At 45.4% G+C, this 20513-nt stretch overlaps 1 protein-coding gene across 3 annotated transcripts in view; it reads right to left on the bottom strand.

Moving 5' to 3' along the window:
- Positions 1 to 1521: 1521 nt before the first annotated feature.
- Positions 1522 to 20513, bottom strand: part of Gata6 (GATA binding protein 6) — a 32872-nt gene continuing 13880 nt past the window's right edge. For all 3 annotated transcript variants that reach the window (XM_059246084.1, XM_059246085.1, XM_059246086.1), the window contains exon 7: positions 1522 to 1798. In XM_059246084.1, coding sequence (XP_059102067.1) covers positions 1631 to 1798 — 168 coding nt within the window. In that variant the 3' untranslated portion in view covers positions 1522 to 1630. The remainder of the gene's footprint in view (positions 1799 to 20513) is intronic.

The following is a 20513-nucleotide window of genomic DNA, read 5'->3' as shown; positions in this document are numbered from 1 at the left end:
ATTTTGACCACCAGACTGTTTTTGAAAGATCTGGGTTGGGACTGGTGGCACAGGCCTGTAACCCCAGCTACTCTGGAGATGGAGACAGGAGGGTTGCAAGTTCAAAGCCCCCTGGGCAACTTAGTGACATGCTTTGAGATTCTGTGACACTTTGCAGAAGGGAGGAACAGGAGTGTCCTGGTCTTGAGCTCCAGAGTATATTCATTCACAAGGAACTCCTGGGCTAGCTAGGATGTTGTTTTTAAGCAGTGGTCCTAAGCAGAATGCTCATAATCTCAGACAATGTCATTGCTGCACTGGGAAGTGCTGACTCACTGGGTGTGCCCATTTCAAATAAACCAAGGTGCACAAGGCTCCCAAAGGACAACTCTTGGAAATAAGGACCTCAAGGCAGGTTGCAAACACGACACACACTTTGTTTTATGTGACAATTTATAGAGACACACAGCAGCAAAATTACGATGAAAAAGAAGGAACTCACTGTACAGAACACAAAACAATACCCTTTTTATTTTTTTAAAACTCTGGTGAAATAGGGTTCCATACAACATCCCATTTAAAAAAAAAAATAATGTAAACCAACCTGTGGGTTAGTCACACGGTACAGACTTCAAGAGTGCTCACAGATGCTTAGAGTATTTACAAATGCTAATCTTTAGGTAGTAAAGGTTTGTTGCAATTTCCAGCACTTTTTCCTCAGTAAAAGAAAGGGGGCTGTGTTGGTATTCTTGTATAAAAATTCATAAATGGAGAAAAGGCAATTTTCCTGAGAGAAGATTTGTTCTTGAAATCTTTTTTTGTTGTTGCTTTTTTTTTTTTTTAAACAATTGGGAATACAGAAATGGGCTATGGGTGTAAGAAGCATGTCTAAGTTAACATTTTTTTAAATTATTTTAAGTACCATTAAGTTAAAATGTTTACATTCATTATAAAAATGCTGTTAAATCTATGCAGATGATTTAACACTGATTGCTGCAACGCAAATTGCACTTAAAAAATTATTGTGTACATGGAAGAAAAATATCTTGTTTGCTACCCTGTTTACAAATTCCGAGTGACCTCAGATGAACGCTGAGAAAAGTCAGTCAGCATCTGCCCGGTATAATTCCATCTTGCAGACTAATAGACCCAAGAGTTGCACTCAGCCCCCCAGGATGTACCAAACGGCTTCAGTGCTCCTCTCCACGAATGCTTGTGAAATGCTAATGTCGATCAGGGATGAAGAAATTCTGGGATAACCGAGGTTGATCACAACAAGCACATGATTTGGGGCAATAGGCATAAAACATTTTTTTAAATCTCTCAGTCTTCCTTAGCAGACAAGGCCCCAGTCATTGTCCCAGTTTCTGCCACTGGTGTGGGACAGACCCAGAGGCAGGCTGGCTGGAGGTGGCCCAGGCTGGTGGGAGCAGGCCACGTGCCTGTTGTACTGGCCCTTCCTGCAGGGGGCCATCTCTTCTTACTTCAGCAAGCTTCTTGGGAAATATATCTCTTTCAAAACAAAGGCACAGAAATCATGCATCGAAGGAATGTTACGTCTGCATTTTTGCTGCCATCTGGACTGCTGGACAAATTCAGACACAAGTGGCATGAGGACTCAGAGCCCGCCTGGCCCCTTGTCAGCACCAGCTCAGGCCAGGGCCAGAGCACACCAAGAATCCTGCCGTACAGAAGACGTGACTTCAGCAGGAGAGGACAGACTGACGCCTATGTAGAGGCCATCTTGACCTGAATACTTGAGGTCACTGTTCTCGGAGTTGGTGCCCTCTCCCACTGCAGACATCACCGAGGCACCCGGCTTGTAGAAGAAAGAGGAGAACAGAGAAAGAGAAATAGTTAAACATCGCTTTGTTAACTGGCCCAATCCTCCTGCCTCAACATCTAGGAACAAATGACATGGTTAGCACAGCTAAGGCCAGAGTTGTCCCAGAGAACAACTCAGGAGGAATAAAGCCAGCTTTGCACTTCCTTGCCCAGAGCAAGGGGCATCCACTGTGCTGAGCTCTGCCAGCCAGTGCCGTCCACCCGGTCCTGGCAACACAGAATGAATGGTACTCAGTGACCCCCTGGACAGATGCAGGTGACAGAGGAGGGGGCCTGAAGGACTCCAACTGTCCAAGTGACCAGTGGAAACAAACCAGGTAAAACATCATGTGGACCTGGATCAAATGTTGCCAGAGCATCTACACACATTACCAAATGTCATAGGATCAACCCCAGATAACTGGAGTCTGCTTAGACTGTGCAGTTGAAGGCACCAGTCACGTTGAAAGAGTTTCTCAAAACTCCAGCCACAACCATGTATGTACGCTCTAGTCACACCTTTTTGTTCTTCCCAAATCCCAAGCACCCTAAGTTCTTCCGAGCTTTAGGACTCTATTCCATACTGAATACTTGTTTGAAACAGGTTATGATTCCTTAAAACTTTTCAAATAATATTTTTGGAAACATCACCCCTTAAATTTTTCAAACAGCCACACTGATGCTCTGGCTATTTCTCAGAAACCAGAGGTGCCAGGTGCAGCTATGGTGAATGGGAGTGTGCTAGGCTCTGTGTGGCCTGGACACAGTGCAGTTCAATGGACTCCTTTTCTCAAGCAGGATCTGCCTGTTCTCCAGCCCTTACAGACCTGCATGGAACTAGAAGGCTGTGCTCTAGGAGAGAACCCAACTGGTCCAGTCATGTGACCTGCCCTCACCTTACCCAAACTTTGCAACAGGACAAACCAAACCCAACTGTCCACAGGTCCCCATCTTTCTCTTTCCCAGCAAAACTTCAGGTGGACAAAAAGCCAGCAATAACTTGGCCTGGTTGCCCAGGTTTGTTTTCCCAGTTACTCAGGAAGCTGAGGCAGGAGAACTGAGAGTTCAAGGTCTGGAGGCAGGCATGGCAGTGAGTGCCTGTAACCTCAGCACCCAAGAGATGGAGAGAGGGAGATACTGTGAGTCCAAGGCAAGCCAGGGGAGCATAGTATGTCCTGGGTCAGCCCAGACTATAAAATAAGACCCTGGAGAAAAAGGAAAGAGAGGGAGACACAAAGATGTCATTAGTTCAAGGCCAGTCTTGTCAACTTAGCAACATCCAAACTCGAAATTAAATGTGAAAAAGAAAAGGATGAGGGAAGGAAGGAGGGAGGGAAGGAGGGAGGGAGGGAGGGAAGGAGGGAGGGAGGGAAGGAGGGAGGGAAGGAGGGAGGGAGGGAGGGAAGGAGGGAGGGAGGGAGGGAAGGAGGGAGGGAGGGAGGAAACCCCTATACTCAGACTTTAGTCTAAATATTGTAAGCATAAAGACATTCTGCAGTGTACGTAGGTGCTCTGGAAGCGTTGGATCTAGATAGATCCACATATGTCAGGAAGATGCAGGGTGGGGAGAGAGCAAACTTCAAAGCTGTTGAGATGTCAAATTTTTGTTTTCTTTTGTGTTGTTTGTTTTGTTTTGTTGTTGTTGTTTGAAACAGGGTTTCTCTGTGTAGCTCTGGCTGTCCTGGAACTCACCTTGCAGACCAGGCTGGCCTCAAACTCGGAGATCTGCCTGCCTCTGCCTCCTAAGAGTTGGGATTAAAGCATGTGCCACCATGCCCAGCTTTGAAATATCCAAAATTTAATACAGATTCTTGAAATAACTGCAATAATGCTGTCATAGAACTGAATGTTGCAGATAACATGACACTCGTAACTCTGAGGGGTAACCTCAGATCTTAATCCAGATACTCCATTACAAGCAAATCCAGGGTGGATGGATCCACATTTAAGTGCCTGAGTGACACAAAGACTGGGAGCCAATTATCAAAGAATCCATTGTGTTAGAAAGGCATTTCACAACAGGAGTAGATGACATACAGAGATCCAACTTTTCATCAATCGTACATCCAGGAGCCAGGATGTAAGGCTAGGCCAGCAGCACAGCTGCCTGTTCTAGCTGACAGCTTAAGACAAATGGGAAGGTAAGAGTCAGAAAAGGAGTCACAGGGGCCAAAGGCTTCTGGGTTAGGACCTAAATCAGCCTGCTCACTGGGGACGGGTTGAATTCCAAAGTTCTGGGTGGGTCACCTAGAGGGTGCAGCCACCTCCCTCAGTCTTCTCTGTATACTGATGACCTCGCTTAGGCATGGCTCAGGAGGTCATGTCTGTAATCACATCAGCATGGTGCCTTGCTGTGTGAGCATTTCACAGGAGAAGATCTTTATATGTAACATTTATTTACTGATGTATGTACATGTGCGTGTGTATGTGTGCATTTGCACATGTATGCAAATGAATGTGCTCACCATCGCATGCATGCAGAGGTTACAGAGCAGTTTACAGGAGTTGGTCCTCTCCTACCACCCTGGGCCTTTCCTCACTTAGTCATCCTACCTGCCCACCACTGTTAGTGAAACAAGGATCTTCCAAAAAAGGGGTCTGTGCCAAATTAGAAGCCTACAGAGGACCCATTCAATTCCCAGCACCCACATGACAGTTCACAACTATCTATGACTCCAGTTCCAGAGCTTCTGACACCCTCACACAAACATACATGCAGGCAAAACACCAACACACATAAATACAAATAATAAATAGATAGTGCAGTTCGTGGCCAGCCTGGTCTACAGAGTGCGTGTCGGGCCAGCCAGGGATACACTGCTTTTGTTCCCAGACAATGATTGCTGTATAGTCACTCGGGATCAGGGATAGAATTGGGGAAAGCATTTTAACAACAGTAACTTAATAACAGTACTTTCTATGTGTGTAGTCTTTACTGTGGTTGGGTACCTACTACAGAAACTTTATGTACAGACATGTTAACTAATAACAATGTCCACATAGGTGCATTTAGATATCTATTTTCTTTTATTTCATTTTGGTTTTTCCAGGCAGGGTTTCTCTGTGTAGGCCTGGCTGTCCTGGAATTTACTCTGTAGACCAGGCTGGCCTTGAAAAAAAGCAGTGAGAATAAAAGCCAAGGGTCAGGCTATGCATTTGTCTGTCTGTCTGTCTGTCTGTCTGTCTGTCTGTCTGAGAAAGGGTCTTATTATGCAGCCCTGGTTGGCCTGTAATTCACTATTTAGATCAGGCTGGTCTCAAGCTTATGGACCTCTACTTGCCTCTGCACCTGCCTCCCAAAGGCTATACATTTTAATTTTAGTGACAGCTCTTCACAAAGAGAAATGCAAGACAGCCACCCAAAAGGGGCTTGGCTCCTGGCATTTTTAAAAATAGATCATGCCTCAAAAGACAATCTTTTGAGCTGGGCACAGCTCTTGGGAGACTGAGGCTGGAGGAGTGCTGTGTGTTGGAGGCCAGCTGAGGCTGACTAGTGGGGTCCAAGCCAGCTTGAGTTACAGAATGAGATCCTTTCTCAAAGAAAGAAAGAGGAAGGGATGGAGGGAGGGTGGGACTGGGAGAAGAAGGGGAAGATGTGGAGGGAGGGAGGGAGGGAGGGAGGGAGGGAGGGAGGGAGGGAGGGAGGGAGAGATTAGTTGAAGTACACCTGAGTTCAGTCCCCAGAACCCAAGCAGGTTGCCTGTGATCTTGGATCTAGGAAAGTGGAAACAGCAGAGGAAGCCTCAGGCTTTCCCATGCACTAAAATCAACACATATTCAAACATATGCAAACACACATGACACACACATACCACACGTTGAGCTACATCCCCACCTCCAAGGAAACAGCCTTTAGTGTTGTTCTCATAGCTGAAGAATGATTCCAAGTTTCTGAGTAGTAACTCTTCTATATGAATATTAAGTTACATAGGTAAGATCACGGTCCTAAAAGGGGCCAACAAACCCCAAAATGCAGGCGATGTGCGCACCTGAAAAATATCAGCCCTTTGGGTCTCTTGGAAAACACAAGAGAACTTTGTGCCCAAGGCTTCATAACCTTTTAATATAAGTATTAGTGTGGGGGGGGAGAGGGAGGGAAGGAGGGAGGGAGGGAGGGAGGAAGGGAGAAGGAGAGGGAGAGAGATTTAGAGTGTACTCGTGACACACTGTGTATGTGGGCAGACAATAGTTTCATGGAATCCGTTTTTTTATCTCTCTCCTTCCAACTGTATGCTTTCTAGGAACAGAACTCAGACCACTAGGCTTGTGCTACAAGTATCTTTACCACTGAGCCATCTTGCCAGCCCTAAGAGCATAATATTTAAACATGAAACACAGCACAACAAGTCTAGGGCTGCAGATGTACCCCAGTGGTGTATGTAACACTGAGACCCTTTTCCTGTCACCACAGAGGAGAAAATGACGTCTTCGCAAGTCTACCAAAGGCTGGTGTCGGGTACATGCCAGTCCCTTTGCTGTGGCCCATAAGGCTACATTTTGGTTTTGACAAAAGGCAATTAACAGTAGTGTCCTAAGCCACTGAGAAGTTTATGCCCTGCTGAACTCTGTAATTTCACTTCTGGGAATGTATTATAAGGAAATAATCCAAAAAAGAGGAAAGGTGCTACAAAGGAAGCCATCCATTACTGGCGTACTTAAAATAATTGAAATCCTGGGAACAATCTAATACAGAATGGTCTGGAAAAGCTGGGTCATCCGCTCCACAAACTATTACGCAATTATTAAAAATAATAAGATCATGTAGCAAGATGGAAAAAATCCCATCACACAATGGTGAGTGAAAAACATCAGGACATGAATTCTATGTCCCCTGCATAATAAGAATCACAAGGAAACCTGGACAGAAGAGGGACCTCTGAGAGGACCGGGCCTATTTGCCAGTTTCTCCTCTCTGAGTATTTTCCTTTAACTACTGCAATGGAACAGGAAAGAACAAAAGCCACTGCTTCGGAAACCAGAGGCCTAAGTTAAAGGTCCACAGAACGGATTAAGAAAGAGTGAGGACACTGCTGAAGGGCGGGCAATGAGAGGGTCCAAGTGCATCCCCGAAGCCCTCTCCATCCGCTCAGCATAAACCCAAGGCCTGACCGCCCAAGCCTGAGAAACACCTGCGTCCTGCGTGGAATGACGGTCACAGCTGGTGTTTAATTGCAGAAAAAGTCACTAACTCTCCTGAAGAAACCTAGCTCATCACTGGCTTTCATCTCAAATCCTTTTCCCTCATAGGTCTTATTCATGGACCATCTGAGGAGAAAAAAATCAGAAAGCATTAACGACACCCTTGGAACCAGTATGCCCATACATATTCAAAGTATGGGACAAGCCAGTTATCTCCACATTCTGGAAATGGAGGCAGAAGGATGGAGACTATGAGACCAGCATAGACTATATAGTAAGACCCAGTCTGTCTGTCTGTCTGTCTGTCTGTCTGTCTCTCTCTCTCTCTCTCTCTCTCTCTCTCTCTCTCATAGGCACAGTATCTCATACCTATAATTTCAGTATTCAAGAAGCTGGGGCAGAGACAAGCTTGGGATTTTGTCTCAAAAGATGACAAAAGAAGAGGAGGAGGAGGAGGAGGAGAAAGAAGAGCTGGGCACAGTGGTGAACCTCTGTAATCCCAGGACTCCGGAGGTGGAGGCAGGAGGATAGAGATTCAAGTCCATCCTCCTCAACTGCATACTGGACTGGAGGCTAATCTAGACTGAGACACTTTCTTACAAAAAAAATCCAGAACAAAAACAAAAAAGCAACAACAACAATTATCTGGTAAGAATTTTGGTGGTGACACATGCCTTTAGTCCCAGCACAAGAGACAGAGGCAGTCGGGCCTGAGTAGGAGAGGCCAGCCTAGCCTATTCCTCTGTTACAGGCCAGCCAGGGCTACATGATGAGACCCTACATCACAACAAACAAATCAAAGAATTTCCATGAGTTAACGCTTTCCCACATCTAATTAAGCCCTTCAAAGGACTTTATCAAATGGTGGGCCTCTCGGCATAGCACAAGACTCTTCTGGAATGGAAACAAATGCTCCTGGGGAGAGCAGAGAAGAGCACTTAGGGATACCCAGAGCCTAGCCATCCTTCTCCCTTCCCGGGGCAGAAGCTCCCCCCTCGCTCCCAGATCAAAGTGCAATGAGGGTGGAGTAGAAATCTGGTCTGTGTTTCCATTCACAGCTTATCTGCCCTCCACCCTCCCACAGACTGAAAATGGAGGCACTTCCTGTTGAAAGAACGTGTTATCAGCACCAGACTCAGCCAGAGCTTAGCATAGCTTGCAGGCCAGGGTAGGTGGGAGACAGAAGCATAGCCAGGCTGGAAACTGGCCCTGGAAAGAAGTGGCTCCGGAGAGCACTCGAGCTACAACAGAGGGCAGCATGGGAAATGTCCATTTGCCTGTGAGGCAGGCTCAGCTCACCTCACCGCTTGCTTCCTTTGAGAACAAACCATCTCTGCCTCTGGACATCAATGGGAAGGTTAATAAAGACTTCTGACTGGATGCACCCAAGCAGTCAAGTGCTCACCAGGCTGGCTCCCAGCACTGACACTCCTTTCTTTGCTTCCCGTGATGGAAACTACGGAGAGCCTCCATGGGAATAGAAGGCAGGCAGGCAACACAAGAGAAAAGAAAGTCGATGTGCTGAGCAAGCCTGGCTACCTAAGTTCAATCTATAAACTCATGGAAAAGTGGAGAAAACTTCTGAAAGCTGTCCTCTACAGGTTGGGTGGAGGTGTGCACTTGTGCATACACACACAAAAACAATTCCGATTTTAAAAAGAGCAGAATGCTGGGCCTGGTGGCACATGCCTTTGGGGAGGCATCCGTGAGTTCCAGGCCAACCTGTTCTACATAGTGAGACCCTATCTCAAAAAAAAAAAAAAAACAAAGCAACAGAAAACCAAGTTTTCCGGCTTATGAAATTATGTGTGCACATGTATAAACACACACACTTTTGAGACAGGGTTGTGCTATGAGCTCAGGCTAGCCCTGATCTCATTCACTGTCCTCCTGCCCCCACTTCACAAGGGCTATATCACAGAATCATGCTACCATATGCAACCTAAATTTAATTTGGTAAGAAAATCCAAGTGAAGATATTGAAGAGATAGCTTGCCAAAGAATGCTTGCCAAGCATGCAAGAAACCCCAGGTTCAGCCCTCCACCACACAAACTAACTGGGCACAGTGGTGCTGCCTGTAATCCCAGCACTGGGAAGAGGGAGGGTCAGAGGGCTCAGGGGTTCAATGTCATCTCAGCTCCATCCCAAGCAGAGGCCAGTATGAAAGGCCTGCAAAGGGCACAGAGGAGCTCTGCTGGAGTGTCTCCACTCTCTGCAGAAAGGAATTGCTGTGCCCAGGAAAGGTGTAGGGCAGGTAGTCATGCTCGGGGTGGGTCTCTGATGGACCCCGATCTGCCTCCCTATGCATCTGAGTGAGTCTGTGGTCAGGACTTCTGTGTGAGGGGAAGCCAGTCTTTCCCCGGCAAAGCTCTGCTTTTACAACCTCTAGGTTAAGCGCCTGTGGACTCAGCTCCCTTCTGCAAAAGAAAAAAAAAAACTTATGTATGAATCCCAGTGAAGGGAAAATACTTGCTTGGAAGCCTCCACTTCCACTTGAAAAGCAAGGATCATTTTGGTTCACATGGAGAGAAAATAGGACAAGACTCGGTGACTCAATAAGTTTCCAAGGTGACATGTGAAAGGTACAGGAACACATATTCCATGAGGACATCTGAGAATTGTCCCTCACAGCACAGCCCTCAAATTCTCCATAACAGCATGCATTAGAAAGCAAACCAGGCCGGGCGGTGGTGGCGCACGCCTTTAATCCCAGCACTCGGGAGGCAGAGCCAGGCGGATCTCTGTGAGTTCGAGGCCAGCCTGGACTACCAAGTGAGTTCCAGGAAAGGCGCAAAGCTACACAGAGAAACCCTGTCTCGAAAAACCAAAAAAAAAAAAAAAAAGAAAGCAAACCAGTATGAACATCTCCCCTCCCAGAAAGCAGCCAGTTACCTTAACTGCTAACCTAACTCAGTGTTTCAGATTCCTTCCTGGAATTTCACTGTTTGCCCTGGGACCCAGGGTATATCCATGCTGTGGCCCTTTTCTAGAGAGGAAATGACTCTGTAGCCACAATCCATCCCGGGCAAAGGAGCATGTTGTTTTGTACCTGTGTTCCCACTCTAAAGGGGGCATGAAGTGGGGAAGGCAGCCAGTTCAAGACTATGCTGACAGGTAAATATAGACTGCCAGGGTCTGTCCCTTAACTTCAAGTCAATCCGGAAACATTCTAAATCAAAGGCGTGTGAAATCAGAATGGATTATTCTATTTTAATCATCAAACGACGCTGTACAGGACCCTGAGGCTAACATTTTAAATCCTATGAGTCATCATCTTCATGGGCTTTTCAGGAGCTGGGTAAGGATCCTAAACTCTGAGCCTCAGTGCTCAGGGCAAGAAAAAACAGCCGAGGCCAGAAGACCAGACCCAGACGCACAGCCACCAAGGCAGGAACTAAGGAAACACGCACTGTAAAAATGCTATCAGAGAAATAAAAATCTTGAAAATATGGCTACTTCAGATAACCAGGAACCCTACATCTTTACATTTCCCTTTTAGAAAGTAAAGATTTATTTCGGGTGTCTTGGGGGTGGGGCTCCAAGAAAATGCTCTGCTGTTAACATTCAGGCTTCTATTAAGTGCTGCTGCTCCTCTTGGGCTTCAAAGCAATCTGTAGCATTTATGCGACACAAAACTCCTAAGAGCCAGATGGGAAGAATTACTCTTCCCTCATAGGAGGATAAGCCTTGCCAGTTTCCTATGGTCACAGGGAGCTGCAGCTAGTGCTTGGCTGCCTGAATCTGTTTCCTCCCAGCAGCTAATCCATGAACCCCAAAATAAATTTCAGATCATATTCAGGCAAACCAAGCACTAAATTCAATGACAACATTAAACATAAAGTTTGGTGCTTTATATAATAAAATACAGCTTGTAACCATGGTGAAAGCTGGCCATGCAGGTTGTGGAGTCGATCCCCCAGAAACACCAGATACTGTCCTGGAATTCTGTTTATCACATCACATGGGTGTGCTGGCAGATTCTTGTCACCTCTCTTAGGAGGTGGAAGCAGGAAGATCAGGAGTTCCTGGCCAGCCTCAGCTACACAGCAAGTCTAAGGCCAGCCTGGGCTATGTAAGACTCTGTCACAAGCAGACTCCTAAAGCCGGATATGACAGCAGCTGAATTACAAGCCTCTAAGCCTGACAACTCCTGTCTATAAGGTGCCTGAAAAGAGTTGGTAGTTCAGAGAAAACAACAGGAAACTCTAAGCATACTCAGGGTGCCAGACTGAATCTAATTCAGCCCCATTACAGGTAAACCTAAATTCGAGCAGGGCCATCAGACTGTGTCTAATTTAGACCCATTAAGTCTTCAGTTTGCTAGTAACCCTTTTGGCAGACACCCATGAAATACATAATAAATTACTTCAATTCCAGTAAAGGAATTCATTTTCTTCAAAGATTCATTTAGCAATAACATCTCAGACCACCCTAAGCCAGATTTCTTGTGTTTAGCCTTGTTTTCCCGTAACATTATTTCATGTTTTGTGACAATTCTGTATATTTTTATAGAGGCAGGGATTTAAAAAAAAAAAAAGATAAAGAATCTTTAATTTGGATTAAAATCTTTAATTAATAGAATCTTTAGTCTGTAATTTGAAAAAGCAAATGACATCTGCCTGCACTTGCTCTCTACCTAATTCTGGCTTTTAGAGCTCTGAGTAGCAAGGGTCACTTACAAAATGAGCCTCAATTGTGTGGTAACTTGGGTGGGCACCCACATTACAGACAGCATTAGAGCTGCTTTCTAAAATGCCCTCAAAGCTGTGGATATTCACACACACACACACACACACACACACACACACACACTCATGCAGTTTAGAAAATGAAAGTACAAAAATCCGATTATTGAACAATCTCTGCTAGGGTGATTTTCTGTGAAGGCCAGTGTGTTCAGATAGGATTAAAAGTTACTAGAAAGGCTTAGACAAAGAGAGGGTGCCTGGTACGTAGGGAATGTGAAGATAAAAGGCCAACAAAATATTTATACTCATGGTTTGCAGCATGTGGCAAGTGGGATATTAATAACTGAGTTGATTGGCCAACTCCCTGGGAGGAGTAACAGTCCTGCCTTAGGAGACATTGGTTCCAGTCCCCGCTTCCACACCAGCTTGGTCTGTGACCTCATGGAGTCAGCATCCTGGTTTATAAATGAGGCAGTAACTGTGCCCAAGCCCAATGCTCATGACCACTGTGAGAGATTAACGATTTTTTAACTCTTTTTTCATTCTTTAGACAAGAGTGTTGGGGAGTATAAACGCTGAAACTGAAAATGGGCACTAGCCTACTGGAAAATGTCTGTTTAATGATTTCATAAAATGGAGGGCTGGCTCAGTACTCAGTGGGAAAAGGTACTTGCCACTAAGCCTGACAGTCTGAGTTTAATCCGTGGCATCTGCATGGTGGAAAGACTCCCACAAGTTGTCCTCTGACCTCCATACACACACACCATGGTCATATGCACACGTTCACGTGCACTGTCATAAAAATCTGAACTAGTAATTAGTAAAGAGCAATTTGCTGTTTAATAACACAATCAATTTTACTTTTATAAATAACAAAATGATAATTATTTCTACCTTGTATCTCCCTGCTGTGCTCTCAGTACTATAATTCCTTTTATTTTCTATGTGCAATGTTGGCTTAAATTTAGATTAAGAGGATGTGTTTATCGGTAAAGCCCTTGCTTAGAGGTCTTGGGTTCAACCCCTAGTACTGAACAAAAACAGCAACAAAGGTTATAGATGCATGCCTGGGATCCTAGCATTTGAGAGGAAGAGGCAGGAAGACGAAGAATTCAAGGCCATGGGCTGGAGAGATGGCTCAGTTAAGAGTGCTTGTTGCTATGTCATGAGGACCAGAGTTACAATCCCAGAAACCACATTAGACAGCTCCCTAACATCCATGACTCCAGGTCCAGGGCCTCCACAGACACCTGTGTTGGCACATACACACCTATGTGTACACACAAGCGGACACATCCGTCCATGCAGGAAAATGTTTAAATGGGGCTGCAGAGACGGCTCGATGATTACAGGCACATACTGACTGCTCTTGCAGGAGAACCAGGTTTGGTTCCCAGGACCTAAATTGGCCCTCACAGATGTCTGACTACAGCTCCAGGGAAAACGATGTTTTCTTCTGGCTTCCATGGACTCACCTGCACTCACATGCACACACCCACACACGTGCCTGGAGTGGACATGCACACATACACATACTCTTGATTCCAGGGGAGGCAGAAGCAGATGGAGCTTATTGGTCTACATAGCAAGTTCCCAGTCATCCAGAGCTACCTAGTCCAGGCTTAGCTGTGCACAGAGACATACATGGTCACTATTTTCCCATGTATTTTAGTGGGAAGAGATTTGATTCTTAAATTACTCATTAAAACCAGTCAAATGTAAGAAAACATTATTTCTTTTATCTAAAGATTTTGAAGAAATCAATGTTGAAGGCTGTAGTAGTTGAACTGATTGTCCCAAGTCGAATGCATGACCATTAACCTTGCCACAGGATCTTGGGCCTCTTCCCGACCTCTATGTCCCGCTCAGAGGGGTGATTAAAGGTACCCAGCACATAAAAGATATGTGATGGACATAGAGGGTATGTGATGGAAACTAGACTCTCACCCCTCTATATCCACTAACTCGTAAGTGAGAAAGTGGGCGCATAGGCTGTGAGATGGCTTATCAATTAACAGCACTTGTTGCTTTTGCAGAGGATCCAGGTTTTATTCCCAACACACATATGGTGGTGCACAAACATCCATAACTCCAGTTATAGGGGATTGGATGCTCTTTTCTGAGCTCCATGAATGGTAAACAGACACACATACATGCAGGCAAACCACCCATATACATATTTAAAAAAAAAAAAAAGCTTCACTTCCAGTAGAAACAGCAGAGATCCAAGCTGGGGAGGTAGTTCAAGTCTGTAATCCTAACACTAGGGTAACTGAGGTAGGAGAATTGACTTTCAGACCAGCACATATATACAAGCATGTAGGCAGACCTAAGACACACAAAATAAAACAATTCTTTAACAAAAAAAGTACAAGACTGATGTAAGGATTTGGTTTTTGTTACTCTCTGAGGCTCTTGTGGAAGGCAGAGCTAGTGATGGTCGTGTGTGGCATCCAGTTACCCAGGGGGCTGAGACAAGAGTTCAAGGTCAGCTTGACCAGCATAGGGAAACCCCACTCTATCTAGATGGATAAATAAATAAATAGGAGTCGTGCTAGAGAAATGACTCAGTAGTTATAATTACTACTTTTCCACCATCTAGCTCTGTTCCCAGCTCCTAGCACCCACATCAGTTGGCTCAGAATCCCCTGCAGCTCCAGAGGCTCTGACACCCTCTGCTGGCCTTTATCGGCACACACACACTTACAACCATACATACACATAAACACAACAATTAAAAATATAGTCATGCCGGGCGGTGGTGGCGCATGCCTTTAATCCCAGCACTTGGAAGGCAGAGACAGGTAGATCTCTGTGAGTTCAAGACCATCCTGGTCTACAAAGTGAGTTCCAGGACAGGCTCAAAAGCTACAGAGAAACCCTGTCTCGAATGCCGCTGCCCCCCCCCCCAAAAAAAGGAAAAAGAAAATAGCAGGCCTAGTGTTGTAGTTCAGGTTTTAAGTACTTGCCCAGCATCCTCCAGGCCCTGAGTATGGTCCCCAACACCAAGGGGTGGGAAGAGAAGTGGGTAAAGTGACACCTTTCTGCCCAGAGCCAGCAAAAGCAAGTCACACGATTTGGACAGGCTAAGTCCTTCATGGATGTGCCTTCCAGGTCCTGTGAGTGAACTATTAGTCTGTGTTCCCACAATAACATCTTGAACCTAAAGTAATTCCAACACAATAGAGAAAAATCTAATAAAAAAAACTTCACTATGGTAATGCCAGCACTCGGGAGGCAGAGGCAGCTGGATCTCTGAGTTTGAGGACATCCTGATCTACAGAGTGAGTTCCAGGAAGGCCAGGGATACACAAAGAAACCCTATTCAAAAAAAAAATTAAAAGAAAAAAAATTCTCAGCTGAGAAGTGAATCATAAACTAAGGAACGGAAGCAATGTTTTCTAATTTCACCGTAGGTTGCAAATATCTATACAGAACCTTAGCACCCGGGAGACAGAAACAGACAGAAGCATTGGAAGTTCAAGGCCAGTCTCAGATACACAGAAGAGTTTGAGGCCGGCCTGAACTACACGAGACTGTGTCACAGAAAGGTAGGGGCTGGAGAGGTGGTTCAGCAGTTAAGAGCACGTGTTACTCTTGCAGGAGATTTGGGGTTCAATGGCCAGCACCCACATGGTGGTGGCTTACAACCATCCATGACTCCAGTTCAAGGGGATCCAAAGCCCTCTTCAGCTTCTTCAGGCACCAGGCACACACATACACACAGGCAAAATATTCATACACACAAAATAAATAAATCTTCTTAAAAATGTCTATGAAAAGAACTGAAATATTAACCTGCCCCAGTATCTGTACTTTCTCCTGAAGGCTTCACAATGCATGTTCTGTCTGGTCCATCCTAAAGAGTGCCTGTCCTGAAGTCACTGCCGCTGATGAAAAACACTTAGGAGTGTGTGTTAACTCTTTCAAATCACCCCACAGCTCTGGGAGGCCTACATCAAGGAAGGAGGGCCAGTGAGGTACAGAGCACCCTGGAAGTACCAGAGAGAGGAACACTGGACACCTATGAATATTCCAAAATTGATCCAAGAGGGGAGGACACCAAGCCCCAGACGGTGTCCACTATGAGATTCAGGCTCTTCCACCTCTTTTTGTAGCACCAAGAAGCACAGAAGAGGAAACCTGTCCCCCAATACACCCAACATGCCAGAACTATTCGTTAGGGGGTACAGTGCTCCCAGCCCTCCCCACACTCAAGCCTGAGATTGAGAAACTACAATGTAAGGGAGTTAGTTTAGGGCACATGATACGTTTCCAGGAGAGAAGGAACCAGGCCAGCGACACAGGCAAGCAGCAGCATGCTGGCATTGTTTACTTCAATTATCAAAATACTCCCGATCAAAATATGGTAATTGTTGGATTCTAACATACAGACAGAAAACACAGCTGTCATGGGTGCCGGGGTTAGCTAGTTCATAATTTACAGATGTACACAGTTTGGGCCTTCCTTACTGCTGATTTGACAGGGATTTGAAATTATTTTTTAAAATCTACTTTGAGTTTTTTTTTTTTTTTCTTTAAAGAAACCTGATTCGTGGCCCTGGCTTCTAAACATCCAACCCCTGCACTCTGGCCCCACCAAATTCAAACAGTCAACCTTTGGTATCATGATAGCTGCTCCTCCTTCCTGGACAATTCTATCTATATTTTGGTTTTTTAATTCTTAATTATTTTATTTACTGAGAGGATGCTTGCGTGCGAATGTCACCTCATTAGTGTGGAAATCAGGACAATTCTAAGGAGTTTTTATTTTACACCCACCACCTGCATCCCTGGGGCTGAATTCAAGCTCATCAGGCTAGACTATAAGCACATTTACTGGATAACCAATCTCACTGACTGTCTATCCCTCCGTTTCCTACAAACATCTCACCCAGCTGGGGGTGGGAATACTGAACAAAATACCTTATAAAGTGTCAAAGAACTAATCTTTTTAAATGAGAAAAAGAATCCTACCCAACTAGTGAGGCATGGTGGCACATGCCTGTAATCCGGGCACTTGGGATCAGGAGTTCAAGATCATCACTAGCTACACAGGCTGAGCTACATGAAAGCCTGTCTTAACTACCTAGGGACTGGAGAGATGGCTCAGCACCCAAGAGCGCTGACTGTTCCCGAAGACTGAGGATTCCCAGCACCTCATGGCAGATCACAACTGTCTGCAACTCCACTCCAGGAGATTCCACGTTCTTCTGCCCACCTCAGTAATCCTGGGCACCAGGCACACACATACAAGCAAAAAACACACCGATACACAAAATAAAGTCTGTAAGAAACTAAATAAATAAACATTACTCAGTTACTTCAGGGTTCTTCTACACCAGAAGGCCTTTCCCAGCTCTCCAGCCAGAGCTCTGCCCTTTCCTTTGGTCCCTTTACTACCTTGCCTATTGTGGCACTTTCAAATCTGACTGGCAGAGAAATTCTATGTATGTGTATACCTGCCACTCCACCACCACCTCCACAATATGACCAGTTCCAGGTGGGAGACCTTTTCCGAAATACTTCCCAACAACATCCAGCAAAGCAGAAAGAAGCCAACTGGATATTTACCAACAAGAGTGCAGTGTTCCGAGTTTAATGATGACTCTAATATTATAGTTTCAATATAATATCAAGTTAAGTAATTACTGATACTGTTTTTAGGCAACCAAAATGTTCACTGACTCTTTATGCTCACACATTAATTCTCTCTACATAACCCAAGCTGGCCTCAATCTGGAGATTCTTCTGCCTCACATTACAGGTATGGGTCACTACTCTAGGCAGATGAGTGTCACATGTATACACACATACAGTATTTTCCAGTGTTAGCATTTTAAGTAGAGGGGAGAAAAGACTACTTACAGGATGTAGTAAGTCTCTAACAAGCATTGAGATTGAATTGTTAACCTTTTGCCCCAAATAACAGTAATGAAAGAGTCTACATAACTCAGCCAACGGGACTTTGTTTGTTTGCTTGCTTTTGTTTTTTGGGTTTTTTGTTTTGTTTTGTTATGTTTTTTGAGTCAGTGTTTCTCTGTGTATCCCTGGCTCTCCTGGAACTCACTCTGTAGACCAGGCTGTCCTTGAACTCAGAGATCCTCCAGCCTTTGCCTCTGGAGTACTGGGATTAAAAAGATGTGCGCCCCTACACCAGCCAAAACAAACTGTTTTTAAAGACACTGTCTCACTAAGTAGCCCTAACAGACCTGGAACTCTCTATGTAGATTAGAGTGACCTTGAACTCAGAGGTCAGCCTGAACGCCGAGATTAAAGGCAAATACCACCATGTCCAGCAGATTTTAGTATTCAGATATTCCATGGAGAATAAATGCCAAATTCTGGTGTCAATTTAGGTCAATTAAATATTTTTCAATAAACTTACAAATAAAAAAATCTGGCCATAGTAAGACAGGCTATTGTCTAGCCAGGAAGGCGGTAACTTTAAGAAGATGCCACAATTTAAACACATTTTAAAGGCCAGATATGGTGGCCCACACCTTTAACCCCAGCACTTGGGAGGTAGAGGCAGGTGGATCTCTGTGAATTCAAGGCCATCCTGGTCCACACAGGGAGTTCCAGGGCAGCTAGGGCTATACAATGAGGCCCTGCCTCAATAAAAAATAAACAAATAAATATTTTTGTTTAAGAAAAAGGGTTGAGGACATCACACAGTATATAAACTTGCCTAGCATCCACAAGGGCCTGGATTCAAAACCTAGTACTCCCAAATAATAAGAAAAAAATGTAAAGGATGGGCAGTACGACGGCCAGCCGGAAAACCACTGATCACGCAAGCCTGCCTACCTACCCTGAACTCCTTCCATACTCCATGGCTGCTGGGAAAGGACCTGGGGTATGGCTCATGTTTGCAGCAGTAGACAAGGCAGCCTTGCTGTCCCTTGGTCCCCTTGGTCCTGGGATCCCTTGGCCAAGAGATCCCAGGAACCTGGTGCCCATATAAATGGTCTACATGTAAGAAGCCAGCTAGAAATGCCACCAGCTCGGCCACCACTGGTTTCCTGAAGGGAGACTAGGGAGAAGATGAGGTGGGGGTGTTGCAGCTGAGTGACAGTGCTTGACCTCCTTGTCTCATAGCCAAAGAAAGGCAGACATGTCCTTTCCATCTCTCCAGCCCCATCATCTACAGAGACTATGCCTGAGATTTCCCTTCATTTCATAGTCCAGTTGTCTCATTACAAACCCCACCACCACCACACACACAGTGAGTTCTTACTTTATCAATCATCACAGACAGCAATGAAACTCAATCAATGGGGGGACCCATTCTTTTGAGATTTGTGCCCTAAGCCGGTGAAGACATTGTATGAAGAATCTCATGTTTTCTTCAGCTACAGTATTTCCTAGAATCTGTGGAGGGTCAGTCAGAGGTAGCTGCTAACCAACAGACACTGTGGCCCAGGCAGGAAAAAGACATTTCTGTCAACACAGCCGCCCTTTAAAAATCCTTCTGCCAGCCGGGCGGTGGCGGCGCACGTCTTTAATCCCAGCACTTGGGAGGCAGAGGCAGGTTTATCTCTGAGTTCGAGGCCAGCCTGGGCTACAGAGTGAGTTCCAGGACAGGCTCCAAAGCTACACAGAGAAACCCTGTCTCAAAAAACAAAACAAAACAAACAAACAAAAAAATTTCTGCCAGTTACTCACAGGTGACTCCCAGCATCCTCTCTACAACTGCTCAGCTGCCACACTGACCACTCATTCCACACACACAAAAGTTGAGTGCAGCCAGAGAAGGCATTGGAAAGTGCTAAGGGGCCAAGAGGCACCAATGAGCCCTCCCTGCTAATAATCTAGAGGAAGCACCCAAACCTCTTCCAATTACTCCTTAAGACAATAGCCCAAGATGGCCAGCAGTACAGCAGCGGCCAGGTAGGTGTGGTTCCTCACAGCCAGGTCAGACGCTATGGTAGGGTTGCCATGCAAAGAAAGTCTGCTCACCTAGTACTCTCCACAGGAGGCTGGCCAAGAGTAGAGTGAAGGATCAACCCCACCCAGGGCAGATGGGAGATGCTGTCAATGAGCTCCAACCTCATCAGCCCTGGGCTACAGCTCACCCTAGCTGCCACAGGCTCTCCAGGTCCCATGGCAGTTCCAGAGTGTGGAGCCTCCAGGCCTGCAGCCTTGTAAAGGGCCTCTCAGGAGTCTCCAATAAAACCCTTACTGCTCTGCCTCCCAGTCTCTAGTAAGGTGCTGGTCTCACGCTGTTAACCCAAGACACTAACAGCAAGCCTAGAACCAGCCCACAGTTCTAGGACCCTCATCCAGTTAGGTTCCTTTTTCGGCTTTTCATTCTCTTTCCAACAGATTAGATTTATCAAGAGCAATTTTGAATTTTCCATCACAAGAGCAAAAGACTCCATTCACAGTAATACTGCTCCCCAAGCAAGCACAGAAGCCTCCACATTAACATTCCAACTAAGCTTTTGCCACACAAACTGGACACTGCTTTCACCACAGTAACTTGGGGCTGGCTGCTCCTTAATACCCCAGAAAAACCAAAACATCATTTTGCTTCATTTAGCTACATAATCTGAAGACTGGCGGTAGGAGGAAGATTAAATAATCTTAACCTTTCATTTCCCCACAAGTAACAAAATCTATTTACACTTCAGATGATTGGAGTTGCATGCAACAATCCAATTTAATTTATCCAGGAGCCAGACATGTCTCAGCAGGTAAAGGTGCCCGCTGAGTGCCTGGATATCTGAATTCTACCCTCTAACCCACAAGAAGGTAAAGAGAACAGACTCCACAAAGCTGTCTTCTGTTCTCTACATGTGTACGATGGCATACATACATCGTGGACACATGAATATCCCACACATATATCATGCACGCTTGCAATACTACAGATACAC

Source organism: Peromyscus eremicus, chromosome 19 (genome assembly GCF_949786415.1).
Source record: "Peromyscus eremicus chromosome 19, PerEre_H2_v1, whole genome shotgun sequence".
Classification (NCBI taxonomy): Eukaryota; Metazoa; Chordata; class Mammalia; order Rodentia; family Cricetidae; genus Peromyscus; species Peromyscus eremicus.
Note: the sequence above shows the minus strand (reverse complement) of the source record. Positions and strands in the feature narration are given on the sequence as shown.